The 18,728-nt window shown below is 41.4% G+C and overlaps 2 protein-coding genes across 2 annotated transcripts; both read left to right on the top strand.

The window, feature by feature from the left end:
- The first annotated feature begins 10,120 nt into the window (after positions 1-10,120).
- LOC104457384 (subtilisin-like protease SBT1.7) lies at positions 10,121-13,225 on the top strand. Its single transcript, XM_010072332.3, has one exon. It carries the CDS (start codon positions 10,572-10,574, stop codon positions 12,873-12,875), a length of 2,304 nt encoding a protein of 767 aa, XP_010070634.2. The 5' UTR covers positions 10,121-10,571; the 3' UTR covers positions 12,876-13,225.
- Positions 13,226-14,244: 1,019 nt separating this feature from the next.
- On the top strand, positions 14,245-14,726 carry LOC104457383. The gene has a single exon (XM_010072331.3). It carries the CDS (start codon positions 14,325-14,327, stop codon positions 14,610-14,612), a length of 288 nt encoding a protein of 95 aa, XP_010070633.1. The 5' UTR covers positions 14,245-14,324; the 3' UTR covers positions 14,613-14,726.
- Positions 14,727-18,728: the final 4,002 nt, after the last annotated feature.

The raw sequence follows: 18,728 nt of genomic DNA, 5'->3' as shown, positions 1-18,728 counted from the left end.
AGCCGTGCGTCATCACTTACGAGCCTATCTCGTTTTCTTTATTAAAATGTGCATTACAATAGCAATTTCGGACCGGTTCGGCAACTTTATCTATACACAAGCATTAAAATAGCAAGGCATGACACTTGCCAAAGATAAAAGAACCTTTTTTTTATGAGCACAGGTGACTTCGATCTCCGGGGAAAATGGACTCGGTTTGACGAATGACTGAGAATTGTTCTTTTTTATTTTTATTTTTATGGCGGTTGGGGGTTTGATAAAATAAATATTTCCTTGGTAAGCATGCCAAGGGAGCACGACTTTGCAAAAGATAGGTTAGTGTACATCGCAATTTATAGCCATAATAGGTTGCTATATATTTTAAGGAGAATATAAAAACAGATCACGTCAACTTCTGATCATGTATAATTCAAACTATGATAGGATAGAATAAGGTGGGATTGGAATCCTCTGAATATACTTTGTACTACATAAAATCTCATCATATATAAACTTCGTTCATTTCATGAAAAATAACTTTTAGGAAAATATTTTCCGGATTTTCCAGCATTCGTTTTACAAAAAATAAATTAGTCAAGGAAAACATTTTCCACTGATAGAAAAAATACATTCAAAAGTGGGGAAATTTTTTCCACTTTCCATAATTTTCCCACTTCACTTTCTTTCATCAAACACATTTTCATTTTTTTTTATGTTTCATTTTTTTTTTTACAAAATCAAGGTTTTAATTTTTCTTTACTTTCTTTTCTTTTCTTCTTCCTCCTTGGCCTTGACTGATCGTTGGCCACAATGGCGGCTAGCAACTGACCACAAGCTAGCTCGAGCCTCGCCTAATCTAGCGAAGCCGAGCTCACTCGTGCTCAGGCCTCGCTAGATCTGGCAAGCTAGGCGGGGCTCGAGCCTCACCCGAGGTTGCTAGAGGCCAGTGAGGCTACCTCGAGCAAGGCTTTGCAACCTTGGGTGAGGTCGGAGCCTCGCTCAACTCATTGGATTTGGCAAGGTTCGAGCTCGTAGACCTCGGGCAAGCTTGGCTTTGCCAGATCAAGCGAGGCCGAAGCTCGCCAATGGCCACTGGTTGCCAACCATTGATAGTTGGTGACAGTGACCAAGGCCAAGGAAGCAAAAAAAAAAAAAAAAAAAAAAATCAATTTAAAAAATTAAAAAATAAATAAATGAAAATGAGTGCATGCAAGAAAAGATTTTCCTTACTTAATGACGAAAAATATTTTTTGGTTCATTTTTAAATTTCAGCTGAATACTAGAAAATAGGATTATTTTCCTAGAAAATAGCTTCTTTGAAAATAATATCTGAAAACACATTTTTCAAGAAACAAATGGAGCCGTAATGTAATCTAAGATAGGATTAAAAAATCTTGAAAAATATGACATCCGAAATTTTCTATATTTGGTAATAATGATTAGGATGATTTTTCAAGTCTAAAGTGCGATGCTTTGAGATTAAATTGATAGATGTTGACATGTATTTTGATACTATAGAGTGATGGTAATAGATTTATCACCATATTAGTTGTAACAAGTGACTAATATGCTCTGAATTACATACTTGTTGATTTTCAATTTTTAAATTTACTGAGTTAAGATTTTTCTAATGTTTAATATCTTTCGCTGATAATTTTAATAGATTCAAAAATATTTTTCTGATTCACTAATGTTTAAAATGGAAGTTAATTTCTTTGTTTACATATTGATTTACTAGATATCTTGGTAACTTATTAAAATATCTACTTTGGAACCATATCATTGTACACCACTCGTAACTTTTCTATTTGAACATCTCTTTAACTCATTAATGCACTTGATAAGCTCAAGTCCTCATTCAAGCATTCTAGAGCCATTTGCTACCTTCTAATTTGACCACATCATCTCTCCTAACTTTGGCCAATTAAAATTCTTGATGACTCATCTATGCATTTCACTTGGCCAAAGAAGCTCTATCTTTTCAAATCAAAATATTTCCTTTTAGCTACTCTTTTCAGGCCACTTGTATCTTTTGGATTGAAACACCTATCCCTTTCTTTGCACTCATTTTTTGTTTTTAACCAAAGATCTTCACTACTTTCTTTGCACTCATTTTTTGTTTTTAACCAAAGATCTTCACTACTTTTAAATTTGGTTAGTTAGTTATTCTTATATCTTGATAAATATTGGTCTTCTCAATTCATTCCCATTGGTCACATCATTGGAAGGAGCCATGCCACTTGTGATTTTCTAACTTGCAATTAGGTTGCATCGTGATTCCTCAAAATCACCCTTAGTCATCGAAATGCAATTATCTGGCCAGCAATGATGATCACTAGTGGTCGGAGGTGACAACGATCGTGCCGTGGTTAGAAGTCTATCATGGTGGTGGTCCTCGTATGGGTGCCAATGAGTTAATATCCAGATGCGTCACTCCATCACTCCATCTTTGAAAGATAATGGAATTTGATAAGTTACTTATTAAATTTTTTTATCCCGTTTGAGTTTATCCTATCCCTATTCCAAATTTGTGATCTGAAACTTTATCTGGATTTATCTAGTCCAAAGGAGGTTGCCAAACACTAGATAGGATAATTTGTTGTCCAATCCGAACTACCAAATTGTATATTAGAGTTTCGTATTAGAAAGTTGAATCCAAAAATTTAAACTATAAGTGGAGAGAGACCATATTTATAGAGGCAGTACATAAACTTCTAGACAAGCGAACATGGATATTCCATAATTTTTTATAGGCTTTACATTGAGTGAAAGTTGGAAAGGCTGTACTAATAAGTGAGACTAGAAACTAGTCAGAAGTGGGCATTATGCATTTCCGATTGTGTTATGATGAATTTCAATGACACCTTCAATCGAGGTATATCTTTGGCATTTTTCGTAGCATGTTTTACAAAAGCAAAAGGGCATTATTCAATTATTATTATTGCGCAACATTATATGAAAAGTCAAAACAATGTTCTATTATTACAATGACCTTTATAAGTCATCATGGTGGTAGTATCCAAGGTGAGAAAATTAGGACATGTGGAGCCGATCGATTTTAAGGACTGTTGTAATGAAAACTCTCCTTTTCCTTTTACTTTTGCTTTTCCTACTTCTTTTTATTCTTTTGCTTAGCTGATCAAATATAGCTTAAAGAGCACTCAAGGGAGCTTATTATTGCTTGCTTGCAATTGTTGTTAGTAGCATATTTCTTCATTGCAATAACTGTCTATTGATTGAGCGAAGCCGCACGCTCGGTTGCTACCAATTTTTGTAGTTGGAAGTTGGAACTAAGTACATGTAATTAAAGCATTAAATTTGCCTATTTGTCCAAAAAGGGTGTCGAATTTGGCAAAGTGTTGGAGCTCGATCAGGAGCACTTGACTTAAGTATTCGAGCAAGATTATACTGTTGACTCTACAAATTAATCGGTCTCAATCAATCAATACTCTCGATGCATGCATTTGACCTAACTCCTAGGTGCACATGCATTGCATCCTATAATTTACATAATATATACGGCTTTGTATCACGAATTACATACATTAGTAGCACCTGACCACATGCAAAGAGATAACGGAACAAAATTTAATGATATAGATATTTTATAAACCTAGAAGAAAAAATTAAAGAAAATTGGTTGTGAGGCATGTGAGTGTTTGGACGGAGAGGCCCGCTACATGGGGTCGTTGGCAAAATATCTTGGGAGTAAATGGGACATAGTGAGGGACCAAATTAGCCATGGATATCTTGAAACCAAGCATTCAAAAAGGAGGATTGCGTGGATGAGTGTTTCGAGACGTTTGTTAAGACATGAGAGGTAGATAAAAAGAGTTTTGACATTGAAAGAATTGTTTCAACACTTTATGAGGAAAAAAATCGTACATTAGAAGTTGCCATATATTGTCATCAATTTACCGAACAAGAAGTGCTTTTGAGGTTTTGTGGGACAAAAGTAAGAAAAAGAAAAGAAAGGATGGGTCCCGTTTCTAGTTGTAACTTCAAGAGTATGTCGTAATCGATGATCTCACTTACAGGCAATAATTTAACTTTGATGCCCATCACTTGTCAGCACATGTAATTGGTATTTTGCCTGAATAAAATTATAAATTAACTATAGGATTCATAATATTAAATGTTAACATTTACTAATTAACTAATGGAATATTAAAAATACCTCAAACTATCATGGGTAATAGTATCTATATTTAGTAATTATCGTCAACAACAATAATTTAATGTTAGTGCTTATATAAGTTATTAAAAATCCTTCAAATGTAGTTTACCTCAAAGTCTTGTAACATTGAGTACAAAAGTTCATGAATTTACATAAAAATTGCAAGCAACATTAATATATCAGGAAAAAAAAAAAAATTCCCTAACGTTAGTAATTCACCTTCATGGTCGTGGCATTCCTTCAATAAATCAAACTCAAAAGCCCGGTGAGTAATCATCCTCATATCTCTTATCTTTCTTAATCAATGGTAACACTATCGATCATATAATTAATCATTTATCTAATTATCTGAAAATTACTATACTTTTAAGATGATCCGCCCGTTGATTTTTTTTTTTCGTTCTACTCCAGCGGTTTATGTCGCATGTAGGATCTGTCCTCGTACATTGCTAGACTAGATCACAGAATTCCTAAATCTTTCAAAATATTCAAGAGATGAAGCAAATCACATGGGGCGCTGAATTCGAGTGATGCGACAGATCTGAAGGTCTAGAATTCAGTGCGGGCAAAGTCTTCCAGTGGTCTCGTGCCACCGGATCGTCTGGCCAGTCAACTAAACAGGTTCAAACATGCTCATAACTGCGAGCAGAGCAGCGGTGACCTGATTCCTCTCTGCAATTGCGGCTGATGCAGCTGGCCGAAGGAGGAAGACAAATCGGTTTCAACTTGCGAGGGGCCATCGCCAAAAACACCATTGAATGCTATGTTTTGGTCCTTTTCTGGGGCTCTAGGGTCATTGTCATTGCCCTGTTTCTGTGGCTACTTCCTCTTTAATTTTTGGGTGCATCTTCAATGGAGGGGAGGGGGAAGGGACCCCAACATTGAAAAAAAATTGTGGAAGCATAGAAATAGAGACATCAACAATGTGGGGCTGCTTACAAATACAAGTGGGGATGAATTTATAAGGTGTAGATTAAATGAAAGATGGAAATGCTCTTATCTTGCTCAATCCAATTTGTCAATCATTATCGCGAACTTTTACTTATAAATGTTATTTCAATTCTAGTAATATGTAGCCAACTCTTTAGAAGGTAAATTGAGTTGATCTATCTCCTTAAATTGAGAGGACAACCGTTTCCATAAGGATTTGAGAGGATAGGAAGAACATGAATTAATGGCTTTGCATTCATGGAAACACGTGTTTGTTTATGAGTTTGTTTGCTTTTAATGAAGTGGAGAACCGAATTATGCATGCATCGTGTGCTTAATTCACACACAAATTTGTTTTCTGACTACCCAGTTACCCCCGAATTCGATACCTCGATTTGCATTTCTCATAGCTTTGGGGACTCATGAGAAAATGGTCTTCAAATTTTCTTCATTGGAATTCACCTTTTATAGAAAATCATCCCTTCTCTTTTTTTTTTTTTTTTTTTTTCTAGTTGGGGGGAATGGGAATTACCTTTTTTTCTGTTTGGTAAATATAGGAACGAGTCTGAATCTATCCATCATCTTGCCTCACTGCTAAGAGGACAAAAAGGCAAATCCCCCCTAGATCTATCGACCTCACACAACATTAATCTCACCTAAATAATGACCGATTATTATAATTTTTAATTTTTTTTTTTGGAGGGCGTTTTCCTCGAACGTACTTCCTTCCAAGAACCTTCTGAAACCCAACTCACTTTTATTTTAAAAAAGAATTATTATGCATGATAAAATAAGGGAGAAAAAAATCATAAATTGGCAACCAGTTTCTTGATGCTGATTCATAAGGAAGACCTTTATCTATCAGAGCAGGTAAGAAGTAGGCTGGAAATGATGGGGAAGAGTCATTTTGTGATTTGCAGACACTTAAAAAAATGTGGCAGGTACAAACCCAGTGGAGTGTCCTATGTTTGTCTAACCTACTGGAGACAAGCAACTAAGAAAGCTTATGGTAGGAAAAAAATTTCATAATGACTTTGATTAGAGTCTACATTAACTTTTAATAAAATGGCTTGAATCCTGATAATCTATATGGATTTTATTCCAAATGTCAGCCACAGAAGAAAGTTCTCTTGCTTGGACCATCCACGTACCTGCATATCTTTGCTTGAGCCTATCCCCATTCAGAAATTAAAAATTAAGAATGGTACCATTCAATTATCCACATGGGATGTGTATATTTTAATTCCAGATTCTTGGCTTCTCCACACTTGTTGGGACCATCATCATGGAACCGGTTCTTAAACTTATTATACGGGCGTCAATTTGATCCTAAATTTTGTAATTTTATGATCGTAGTTGTAAACTTTCCTACAAAATTCTAATATTGTTATTCCAGTCAATTGCGGCTGAAAAATCGCCATTGTAATATCCGATTCATTACCGGCCATCCAATTACTTGCTTGGACCATCCAAGTACCTGCATATCTTTGCTTGAGCCTATCCCCATTCAGAAATTAAAAATTAAGAATGGTACCATTCAATTATCCACATGGGATGTGTACATTTTAATTCGAGATTCTTGGCTTCTCCACGCTTGTTGAGACCATCATCACGGAACCGTTCTTAAACTTATTATACAGGCATCAATTTGGTCCTAAATTTTCTAATTTTATGAACGTAGTTGTAAACTTTCCTACAAAATTCTAATATTGTCATTCCAGTCAATTGCGGCTGAAAAATAGCCATTGTAATATCCGATCATTATCGGCCATCCAATTACCTGCTTGGACCATCCAAGTACTTGCATATCTTTGCTTGAGCCTATCCCCATTGAGAAATTAAAAATTAAGAATGGTACCATTCAATTATCCACATGGGATGTGTACATTTTAATTCGAGATTCTTGGCTTCTCCACGCTTGTTGGGACAATCATCACGGAACCGGTTCTTAAACTTATTATACGGGCATCAATTTGGTCCTAAATTTTATAATTTTATGAACGTAGTTGTAAACTTTCCTACAAAATTCTAATATTGTCATTCTAGTCAATTGCGGCTGAAAAATAGCCATTGTAATATCCAATCATTACCGGCCATCCAATTACTTGCTTGGACCATCCAAGTACCTGCATATCTTTGCTTGAGCCTATCCCCATTGAGAAATTAAAAATTAAGAATGGTACCATTCAATTATCCACATGGGATGTGTATATTTTAATTCGAGATTCTTGGTTTCTCCACGTTTGTTGGGACCATCATCACGGAACCGGTTCTTAAACTTATTATACGGGCATCAATTTGGTCCTAAATTTTCTAATTTTATGAACGTAGCTGTAAACTTTCCTACAAAATTCTAGTATTGTCATTCCAGTCAATTGCGGCTGAAAAATCGCCATTATAATATCCGATCATTGCCGGCCATCCACTCAAGATGGCATTTTGCATGAACTGCCACGTTAGTGGTTTTTCTACAACAATCAACTGAATATATCACATCAGAATTTCCTGCAAAAGTTTATTACAACATTAACAAAATTGAAAAAACAAGGGCCAAATCACCATGCATGAAATAGATTCATGACTAAATTAGTAATAATCCAAACACTTCGATTTAAATCCGTGCATAGCTTGTATCCAAACTTAGACCACATAAGCAACGCTCACTTTTCTTGTCAAAATTGTGAATACTAAAGAAATTCATGCTCCTTTCATCGACCACGATCCTGTATTGTAATTTGATCATCTCTAAATGCATAACCTCATTGAGTTACTCAAATCTCACGCGAGCATCACTTCCTATGATACAATTGCAAAGCACGCCCTACATACGTAAACGCGATGTGGTCCGAATCCGGAGCACTAATTTCGACATAAGACTTCAGCCTAAAAAAGGGAGTTGATGGGCCCTCGGCACTTTCTTGTTGTAGCTAAAAGATGAGCACACATCGCATCATCATCCGCGAGTGTTGACCCCGCATACTAAAAACTCGATAGATTCGACCCTTCGCCGCCCTAAACAAAGCTCCTCTAAACTCAAATATTGCCTTGCCATCTCCAGAATCCTATCTATTTTCGTCTTTTCCGATGCATGAATCTCGCGCATCTCTATCAAACCCTCTTTTGCTTTAGCGGCATCAACACCGATCCTTACTCATATTCACACATTAACTTAGACGGACGGCGGCAATTTAGTCCTAATCGCACGCGATTTTTATAAAGAGTCTATGATAATGACACCGACGTGAATTTTAAAATACCGTACCTTGGAATATGATTTTTGGCTCTCTTTATTTTCCTTGAAAGTTTTGTTTTGTTTTCTTCTTTGTGAATCTTGATGGTTGAAGAAGACGACGTCGCTAGCCTCCTCGGTCCTACACGATAGAGACTATTTTTTATTGTGGAAACACAGTTGAAAATTCGATTCTTATCATCAGTTATTTATTCTAAAAATGTCGCATCGCTAAGGCCATGATAATTGCATTAATCATGTTCCAATAATTTACAGCAACTGCCCTGTCGTTTGTTGCATTAGATGGTAATCGCAGTGACTAGTGAAAAAACGTTTGTAGCGCATGAAATAATGAGAAAAATCTAACCCAACGTGAGTCGAATTATGTGTTGTTGTACGATTAATCTATTTTAAATAAATAGGAATGTTGCTCGTGACCTTCATTGAGTTGTTTTTCTTTTTTCTTTTTCTTTTTTGTATTTTTTATGAATGTTAGGATAAGATGGTTGGAGGTTAGAAATTCGAAATATCACCACCAACCGATGGAGGATAATAATGGCTGTAATAACTAGCGACAGACACCCGTGAGCTAGCAAAAGGTGAAAGTCAAGATCTTGCTTAGAATATTGGTATTTGATTAGCGAGTATTTAAAACTTCAGCCATTGCCTCCCTGTAATCAATTTCGTGTACAAATCATATTGGAAACGACACGTAAAATCAATTGACAAAGAGCCTCATACACGAAATAAATATGCGAAATAAATATGGGACGAAAAACTGATTTTGATATCACGTCGGAGTGTAGTTGGAAAGTTTAATTTAATAGGTAAAGACATGTTGGATATTTAAATACTTTAATACCTCTTATTTATTATGAGCCATGAGTAAAAAAACGTTGTAACGTTGTGGTCCTCGAAAATCCACTTAACAAAGAATGGCCATATTGAAAAATTTAAGCTGAATTACTTACTATAACACCAAAAGTTACCCTGCCTATTAACATCGTAAATCTAAGTTCTCGTGTTTATTAGAGAACACGATGCAAACTCAAAAGTCATATCTCTCAATGACTTTGGAGTTAATTGAAATATGTTAACCACTTCATGTTATAATTTATCACATTGGACATCATTGACGTTGTATCTTAACAACTCTCTTCCATGCAAACATTTCTGTGTTAGGCCTCCTCTGTAGTTCATTCGAAATGGAAAGTGGCAATGAAATAATTTATCGACTTTGACAGTATTTGTAAAACCGTCAAATGAGTGGGTCAAGCCGGGTCGAAAATGGCATAAGCTAAATAAACTCATTTAATCCCTTTTAACCAAATTTCAATGTGATATACTCATACCCAACACACCTCAACTCGACTTAATTTATGTTTATAAGAAAACTCATGTCCAAACTGAAGTAATAATACAAGTGAACAAGAGCGAGAAAGTGTAAAGAGATAATCATGAAGATACATTGAATCTATGTGAGTTATGTATTCATATAACACTCATGTCATGGAGGGTTTTATCATTCTAAACTTATTCACCGAATATAACACGTGGCGAAGTCAGTAATGTCCGGAACGTATCTATCTCTCGTGTGTAAGATTCTAGAAATATGCTTTAACCTATTTCGACAGTTCTAATTAAAAAGTAAGGGCAAATCTTACCCATCCCGTCCCATCCCGTCCCCAGGAAAGCCCTTTGCAATACTAAACCTCGATTGGCGGATGGAGGGCCCCACGCAGCCACGCTTAAGCTTGAGAGAGAAAAGAGATTACCGTCGAGCTTTCTTGCGTGCCATTGATTATAGAGGTTTGGTGCGCTGGTTCGCCACCTCCTCTCGTCTCTCGTCTCTCTCTCTTCCCCTCACCTCCTGCACAAAAGAAGGGAACTAACATGGTTGCAGCAGAGAGAGAAAGAGAAAGAAGAGAGAGAAAACTCCAGGGGGATCTTTAAAGCCTGAGCACGCATGATCAAAGGTCATCCCAGCTGAGCAGCAGAGCACCAGCCCCCGACCCCCCACCCTTTCTCTCTCCTCAAAGCTGTTTCCACCCCGTGCCCCGCCTCGGCCCTTTTGTCCCGGAGCAATCATTCACAGATCCAGACAACTACCCACCGACCGCTCCCCCCTCTCTCTCTCTCCAATCTGTTCAGCCTTTCACACTCCTCACTGGCTCACTCTCTCGCATTCTGCGGTTCTGTATTTCTATATATAGAGTCCCCCTTCTCTGCCCTCATCTTCCTTTGACCGGCAAAGCAATGGAGATTCTCCATCTTCATCGTCTGTTTCTAGTTCTTGCTCTTGTTCTTGGTTCGGGCCTGCCCTGTTTCCGTGCCGATGTGGATGGAAATGGGCAGCAGCAGGAGAGGAGGACCTACATCGTCCACATGGCCAAATCCCAAATGCCGGCGGCCTTCCAGCACCACGCCCACTGGTACGACTCCTCCCTCAAGTCCGTCTCCGGCTCGGCCCAGATGATCTACTCCTACGACACCGTCGTCCACGGCTTCTCCGCCCGGCTGACGGCGGAGGAGGCCGGTTCGCTCGAGGCCCGGCACGGGATCCTCGCGGTGATGCCGGAGCTCCGGTACGAGCTCCACACCACCCGGACCCCCGAGTTCCTGGGGCTCGACAAGAGCAGCTCCCTGCTCCCGGCGTCGGAGTCGGTGAACGAGGTCGTCGTCGGGGTGCTCGACACCGGGGTTTGGCCCGAGAGCAAGAGCTTCGACGACACGGGGCTCGGGGCGGTGCCGAGCGGGTGGCGCGGCGCGTGCGAGTCCGGCACCAACTTCACGGCGGCCAACTGCAACCGCAAGCTCATCGGGGCGCGGTTCTTCTCCAAGGGGTACGAGGCGACGATGGGCCCCATCGACGTCTCGAAGGAGTCGAAGTCGGCGAGGGACGACGACGGGCACGGCACCCACACGGCGTCGACGGCGGCCGGGTCCGCTGTGGACGGCGCCAGCCTCTTCGGGTACGCCCCCGGGACGGCGCGCGGGATGGCCACGCGCGCCCGGGTCGCCGCCTACAAGGTGTGCTGGCTCGGCGGCTGCTTCAGCTCCGACATACTGGCGGCGATGGAGAAGGCCGTCGTCGACGGCGTGAACGTCCTCTCGCTCTCCCTCGGCGGCGGGTCGCCGGACTTCTACCGGGACAGCGTCGCGATCGGCGCGTTCGCGGCGGCGGAGAAGGGCATCTTCGTCTCCTGCTCCGCCGGGAACGCCGGCCCGAGCTCCATGAGCCTCTCCAACGTGGCGCCGTGGATCACCACCGTGGGCGCGGGCACACTGGATCGGGACTTCCCCGCTTACGTCACCCTCGGCAACGGGAAGAACTTCTCGGGGGTGTCGCTGTACAGCGGGAATTCCAAGGGGACGCTTTTGCCCTTCGTCTACGCCGGTAATGTCAGCAACGCCACCAACGGTAACCTCTGCATGATGGGCACCCTGGACCCGGCGAAGGTCAAGGGCAAAATCGTCCTCTGCGACCGCGGGGTGAACGCCCGGGTCCAGAAGGGTTCGGTCGTGCAGCTCGCCGGCGGCGCCGGGATGGTCCTCGCCAACACCGCCGCGAACGGCGAGGAGCTGGTGGCGGACGCCCACCTCCTCCCCGCCACCGCCGTCGGGGAGAAGTCCGGCGACGCCATCAAGATGTACCTCTTCTCGGACCCGAACCCGACGGCCACCATTCTCTTCGAGGGGACCAAGGTGGGGATCCAGCCGTCGCCGGTGGTGGCGGCGTTCAGCTCCAGGGGCCCGAACTCCATCACGCCGGCGGTCCTGAAGCCCGACATGATCGCGCCGGGCGTCAACATCCTCGCCGGCTGGACGGGGGGCATCGGCCCGACGGGGCTCGCGGTGGACGACCGCCGCGTCGCGTTCAACATCATCTCCGGGACATCGATGTCGTGCCCGCACGTCAGCGGCCTCGCCGCCCTCCTCAAGGCGGCCCACCCCGACTGGAGCCCCGCCGCCATCAGGTCGGCGCTCATGACCACCGCGTACGTGGCCTACAAGAACGGCGGGAAGCTGCAGGACGTGGCGACGGGGAAGGACTCGACGCCGTTCGACCACGGGGCGGGACACGTGGACCCCGTGTCCGCCCTCAATCCGGGGCTCGTCTACGATCTGACGGTGGAGGATTACCTGGGCTTCCTCTGCGGGCTCAACTACACGTCGTCCCAGATCAACACCCTCGCCCGGAGGAACTACACTTGCGACCCCAGCAAGAGCTACAGCCTGTACGACCTGAACTACCCGTCATTCGCGGCGAGCTTCGACTCGACGAGCGGCGGACCCACCACGATCAAGTACACGAGGACGCTCACCAATGTGGGCGCCGCCACGGGGACGTACAAGGCGACGGCGTCGTCGGGCTCGGCCGGGCTGAAAATTGCGGTCGTGCCGGACACCCTGAGCTTCAGCAAGGCCGGGGAGAAGAAGTCCTTCACGGTGACGGTGACGGGGAGCGCGATGCCGGCGAGCACGAACGCCTTCGGGCAGCTGGAGTGGTCGGACGGGAAGCAGACCGTCCGGAGCCCGATGGCATTCAGCTGGGCTTAGAAGAAGAAAGAGATTTAGGGATTGAATTGGGTCACTCGCTCGAAGAGGAGTGCGTGAAATTCTAGGGAAAGAAAAGATTGGATTGACAAGGAGGCGTGTTCTTTTCTCCAGCAAAATAATATGCGAACCTGAAGCGCTAAGTGTTTCGATGTTTGACTATCCTGTCCGAGGAACCAGAAAGGCATGAAATGTTAGCAAACAGGGGATTTTTTTCTTTAGCATTTTTCTTTCCGTTAATTTACAGTGTATAGCGTCGTTGACAGCATTATGTATTGGACTGTGCAAGTTCTTTAGCCTTTCGGCATCGAAAGCACTGAAGTTATATGGATGGAGGTGATGGCAATTTGGCATTTGGGCAGCAGCCACGGCCTGCAAAAACAGAGACGGTCGGTCAGATGGAATGCTTGAATAACTGAGTGTCGGGTCGATAACCATCATCGTCATCATCATCGGCCCGGGCAGTAAATAGGGCTAGGCAGAGGGCCTATCCGATAATGCAAGAGCGATAGTGGTGGGCCTGAATGAGTTCAATCGATTTTGGGGGGTGTCCATAAACTAGTAAAGGGAAGGGACAAAGTTGGCGCTTTCAAGTACTCGGTGGGGTGTCTGTGCACCTTGAACAGGACGTCGATTCGGATGGTTGTCCTAGAGAAAACCGCTCTCTCTATAACTTTTACGACATAATTCCTTAAAATAACCTATCAAAGTTTAGGTTCACTCTCAACTCTTGGTACGAAATCCCAATTTTAACACTTTCCAAAGCTACCCTAAAATTTTTTTGTCGGAAGGGAAATATAAACTAAAACCGACCTGAACTTTTTTAGTTGGAACATGGAAAATAGTAGTCATAGTTAAAGGCCGGTTATGAACCTGAAATATTTTTGTCGGAAGGGAAATATAACCTAAAACCGACCCATACTTTTTTAGTTGGAACATGAAAAGTACTAGTCATAGTTAAAGACTGGTTATGATAAGATAGTGGGACTTTTTCTCTATCCAAGAGATAAGCATGATGGTGCTCTCTGCTCAAAATCTAGATTTAAATGATCATATTTGCACATTTTCTGGAGACATTGGAACTGCCACATGCCTGAAGAGTTCCTGGTACCCATTATTATACATAAGGAAACTGAGAAAGTGGGACTTACTAGGCCGAAAGGATTACCTCTTAGAGCAGAACAAAAAAAAAAAAAAAAAACAGTGCAAGTAATAGGAAGATCAAATCCTGGGATGACACGTGGGTCGTGGGTGGCCCATTCGACTCACACGTGTCCCACACGTGGCAAGCCATCCGGCGAGAGAAACGGACAAGGAATGGGACTTCATCCACAGAAAGAAACCTCCATTACAAATGCCATCATTTGCTTCCTATTCCTAGTCCATTATAGAGAGAGAGAGAAAGAGAAAGAGGACGAGTCGAAACTCAAAGCAAGAAGAAAAGGGACCTAGATGGAGAAGCAAGAGGCGCATCGTCAGGAGGGAAAGAGAGGCCAGGCCGAAGAGGGGAAGAAGCAGCCGAGCCTGGAGGGGCTCCCGATCAAGGACAGCCCTTACATGCAGTACAAGGACCTGGAGGACTACAAACTCCAAGGCTACGGCGCTCAGGGCCACCTGGAGCCGAAGCCCGGCCGTGGCGCCGGCACCACCGACGCCCCCACCATGCCGGGCAGCGCCGTCTCTTCCGAGGCCGAGCTCGGCCCGGCCGAGGCCACCCATCGTCAGGCAGTCCTCAAGTAGTTGGAACGTCTGTGATCTTTATGTGTTTGTGGAACAGAGAGTGCTAGTGGTTTTCTTTCTTTTGCCACGCTTATGATGATGAATAAACATTCGACATTGTCCATTTCCTCATTAGATAAGCGTTTGGATTTGTCAAATCTTTTGCATGTAGATAAGTGTAACACTAACACCCACAGATGAAACTTGCAACGCCCTCCTCCCCCTCCTTCCCTCTTAGTCTGACCTAGACTTTGACGACGCGCCGTCATCGCCGGCGCTGTCGCTTTATCGTCTTCGAAAGACTCCACCTTCGCCATTGTTGCTCGAAGTCGGTATCTGGTTTGTCCTCTCTCTCTGTCTCTCTCTCTGCTTTACCTCAGAAAAAGCGCGGATGGCCCAAGACGATTTCACAGTAGGGGTTGTGGAGGGCGACGAGCTCAGATCTACTAGGTCTGTTGGGCAGACGGACAGAGAGCGAAGAGGTTTTAGTGCGACGAACGTTAATGTCCGCACTCGACAGGAATGTATACGAACCAATCGTCAGAAATCTAGTTTGAGTGTCCTTGGTGGAGGGAAACGTAACCATGTTCAATCGACCCCTTGAACTAGTGACATTTTCGTAATGCTTGCTTCCACGACTAGCATCTCCTCCTCTAGCCACCACCGGGGTTCGACACCAGTCAGTCAGCTTCATAACCACCGCCGCCACCATCATCTCTCTCTCTCTCTCTCTCTCTCTCTCTGCAATCTATTTCGGAACCTAATATTGGAGGCTGCTTGAGGTCGATGATAAGAAGAGCAGAAAGAGATCCCCTTATCCGGTCGATTTTCTTCTTCTGAAGTTTAGGCAAGGAACCTCGGAAGTTATGATCCACGAATTCGAGATGTGTTTTATCATCGAAATACATTTATTTCCACTACAGTACTAAGGTGATTTAGTGCATGTGCATTAATATTCTAGTCTCGTTGGGGTTTGAGTATTTTAAAGACTCATCAGGTGGGTAAATCCGAAACGTTCTTACCAAATTACGGTATCCCAACTCTATGGGAATTCAAATCAGAGCCATTCAAGCATGAATTATCCAAAAAATCAGCTATTTTCAGCTTTGCCCTGAAGGATTTTATTGGAAAATCATAAAAAAGGTTAGATTTAAATTGATCAAATTAAAAAATTTGGCACTAATATGCAGTCATACGATAGGTTTAAGATTCTTTGACACTTTTTCCCAATGAATTTGAATTGTGTTTGTAAAACTGTTGAGGGCTATTTACTTATTTGTTTTGATAATTCGAGGTATGGGAGCAAATATCCGATTACTAAGTTAGGTCTATTATGAATTTAGTGTGATATATCTACGTGGGCATTCGACTACTTCAATGATGTGGCTTTAGGATTTGATGTCGAAATCCTAATAGGTTCGAGATGGAGTTAGCATGGTTTCAAGATAGTTAAAATCGGAGAATTAGACTAGTGAAAATCTGTCTGGTGCTAAGTTCCAAAGTATGCAAGATCAATTCTAGATTCCAAAAATTGGGAAACCATCAAAGTATGCAAGATCAATTCTAGATTTCTAAAATTGGAAAACCTATTTTGATGGGTAAGTTCTAGATTTTAAGTAGGTGGAACCTAAAACTTTAAACTTGGAACTCCAAACGAGTTTTTTGTCTATGTCTTCTCATGATCCTTAGTATTCCATAACTTCTGATGATAAGTATATAATCTGAAATCATTAGTCTGAATTTTCATTTTATGACTAAAATTTTTACTTTATTAATATTTCATACTCTTCACGTGTCTAAATATAAGTTATAGTAAGTGGATTATAATAACAAATGGTAATTATTAAAAGTAATAATTAATTACAATCGCTTATTAATATTATAAGTGGAATCTAGCTAAATCTTGAAATTGACCTTAGAACCTATGATAAGGTAGATTTTAAGTTCCAAGAGAAACATATATGGAATATGGAACTGCTCACTCCTAGTTTGAGATAGACTTGAAAAATAACAAAAAGTTAACAAGAGGACTTAGAAAGAGGTAAGCCATTCCCAACTCATCCCGCTTCCGTCGTTATTAAAGTCTGAAGGTACTTAAATAAAGTCAAAGTATTTGGAGGTACGGTTCCTATCTCATTAGTGATGTATCGATTGTTTAGAAGGAACAACAGTTAAAATATAATTTTTTTTAAGGATGACAATGAAAAAAAAATCATTTATTCTATTTTTCTTATAGATAGCATCGAAAGTATAATCGATAAGAAACCTATTGAATCATACCATGTTACTTTTCGGGCCTTCAAGACAAAACTCGACATGGCCTTTCTCTTCATCTTCTGCATCTGGGCTTAGCTTCGGCCTCTTAAATTACTTAGCGGGGGCCTTTTCTTTCGCCATTTTATACTTGGGCCCTGATTAATATTGGGTTAGAAATAAGATGTTATGCTTAACACTTTAATTACTTAATTGGGTGAAACTATTTCTTACTTTTCTCTATTCATTAAATGTAGGTGTGAAATCCGTAGAACCACACATCCTTGTCCTTCTTATTTATCTTTTTTTGGTCAATCTTACTCTACACCTAATCTACTCTCATTTTCAAACTTTTATCTTACCTCCTTACATGACTATATTATTATGAGAGTGCTTTTTATTATTTTTTTTTGTTGAGAATAATAAAATATCAGGAGTCTGATAATTCAACCCAAGAAATCTCTCCGGGTGCTTGCAAGTATCTATGTTCACTCAAATTGACTGAATATAACGATGTTTCTATTCGGATACTAAGTTTTATGTTGTGTCTAAATTAAGTCCTTGAAAGACTCGATCGATTCCAGTAGGGTTAAATAATGCTCTTCTAGATTGAGGTCCACGATGGTTTCTGTTCAAGTATAGAACCTTTCGCGTTCCAAATTAAGCCCTTAATACACTCAACCGATTCCATTGGGCTTTAAATGGTTCTCTCCTTTTGCTCCGCTGATAAAGTCAAGGATTGTTATTATCATAGACGGAGACATTGGAAGGTGGTGAGAAACGATGAAAAGCAACCGCATGAGAAAAGTCAGCGCTGCTGCACTTCATGAACATTGACAGATACCATCATGCATCAGACGGAGCTGCTCCTTAACCTATTATTTCAAGCTAGGTTCCCCATGATGAATTAGCAGTCAAGTCAGAATTATTTGATCATGCCATCATATCCGACCCTGGTCAGCATTACCCCGTCACCACCTCTCTCTCGCTCTTGCGTCGTCGCGAGGTTTTGCCGACAATCACTTGTGATAATTATCCAATTAGTTATAAGCTAATTATATGAATACTATTTCGAGTCAGTGATTTCCGGTGAATGTTGATTGGAAGCATTATATTAGAATTTCTAACAGAAACTTATGACTAAATTGGAAAATTTTAAAAATTTATAATTAAATTAGCATCCGTATTTAGAATTGATTAGATTATTTCCTCATGACCACGATGGTGACCGTGATTTAGCGATAGGTATAGCAGAGTTGATAGATGGGGTATTTTAAAAGAAAGAAGAGTGAAACTAGGGCTTTTAAGTTGGTAAGAGGCATTTGGGGGGATCGAGTGCAATTTTGTGGGTGAAGTTCCAATAAGGAGTAATTTGGGGTATTATTAGAAAAATCATTATAGTTTTTCTAATTTTTAAAATAGAGGATGTAAAGTGATTAGGTATGTAATAAAGTTGATTATGATTTTAAACTTTCCATTTTTTTCTTCTTTTTCATTTTTGTGTAAGCAAGTCTCCATCCCAAACTTCAAACCTTAAATAATTTAAGGCTTCTAATGAAGGTAATTAAAAAATTTATGAGTAAGGGAAAAGTATTTTATGCATATGTTAAATAATTGACATCAGTTACATAGCTAATCAAGCTAAGCATTGACACTATGCTTGGCATTATAGCATGATGGGCTAGCATCGCCTATTGTGTTCGCTAGGGCCATATCATGCTCGTGTGTCCTAAAAGGCCCTTTGGGCCCAAAAGATCTAAGGAGACGGCCTGAAAGGCCATTGGCTAAATAATTCAAATGGGAAAAGGCCCAACATGTAACTGTTGAGTTGGTTGGTCATGTCAAATAAACCAACTTAGCCTATACGCAACTCATATGATGTGG

Source organism: Eucalyptus grandis, chromosome 8, assembly GCF_016545825.1.
Source record: "Eucalyptus grandis isolate ANBG69807.140 chromosome 8, ASM1654582v1, whole genome shotgun sequence".
Classification (NCBI taxonomy): domain Eukaryota; kingdom Viridiplantae; phylum Streptophyta; class Magnoliopsida; order Myrtales; family Myrtaceae; genus Eucalyptus; species Eucalyptus grandis.
The sequence above is the reverse complement of the archived record's forward strand: the minus strand, read 5'-3'. Positions and strand labels throughout refer to the sequence as shown.

What these genes read in the sequence shown, in the direction of transcription:
- LOC104457384 (XM_010072332.3), top strand. Translation starts at nt 10,572, where the DNA reads ATGGAGATTCTCCATCTTCATCGTCTGTTTCTAGTTCTTGCTCTTGTT.
- LOC104457383 (XM_010072331.3), top strand. Translation starts at nt 14,325, where the DNA reads ATGGAGAAGCAAGAGGCGCATCGTCAGGAGGGAAAGAGAGGCCAGGCC.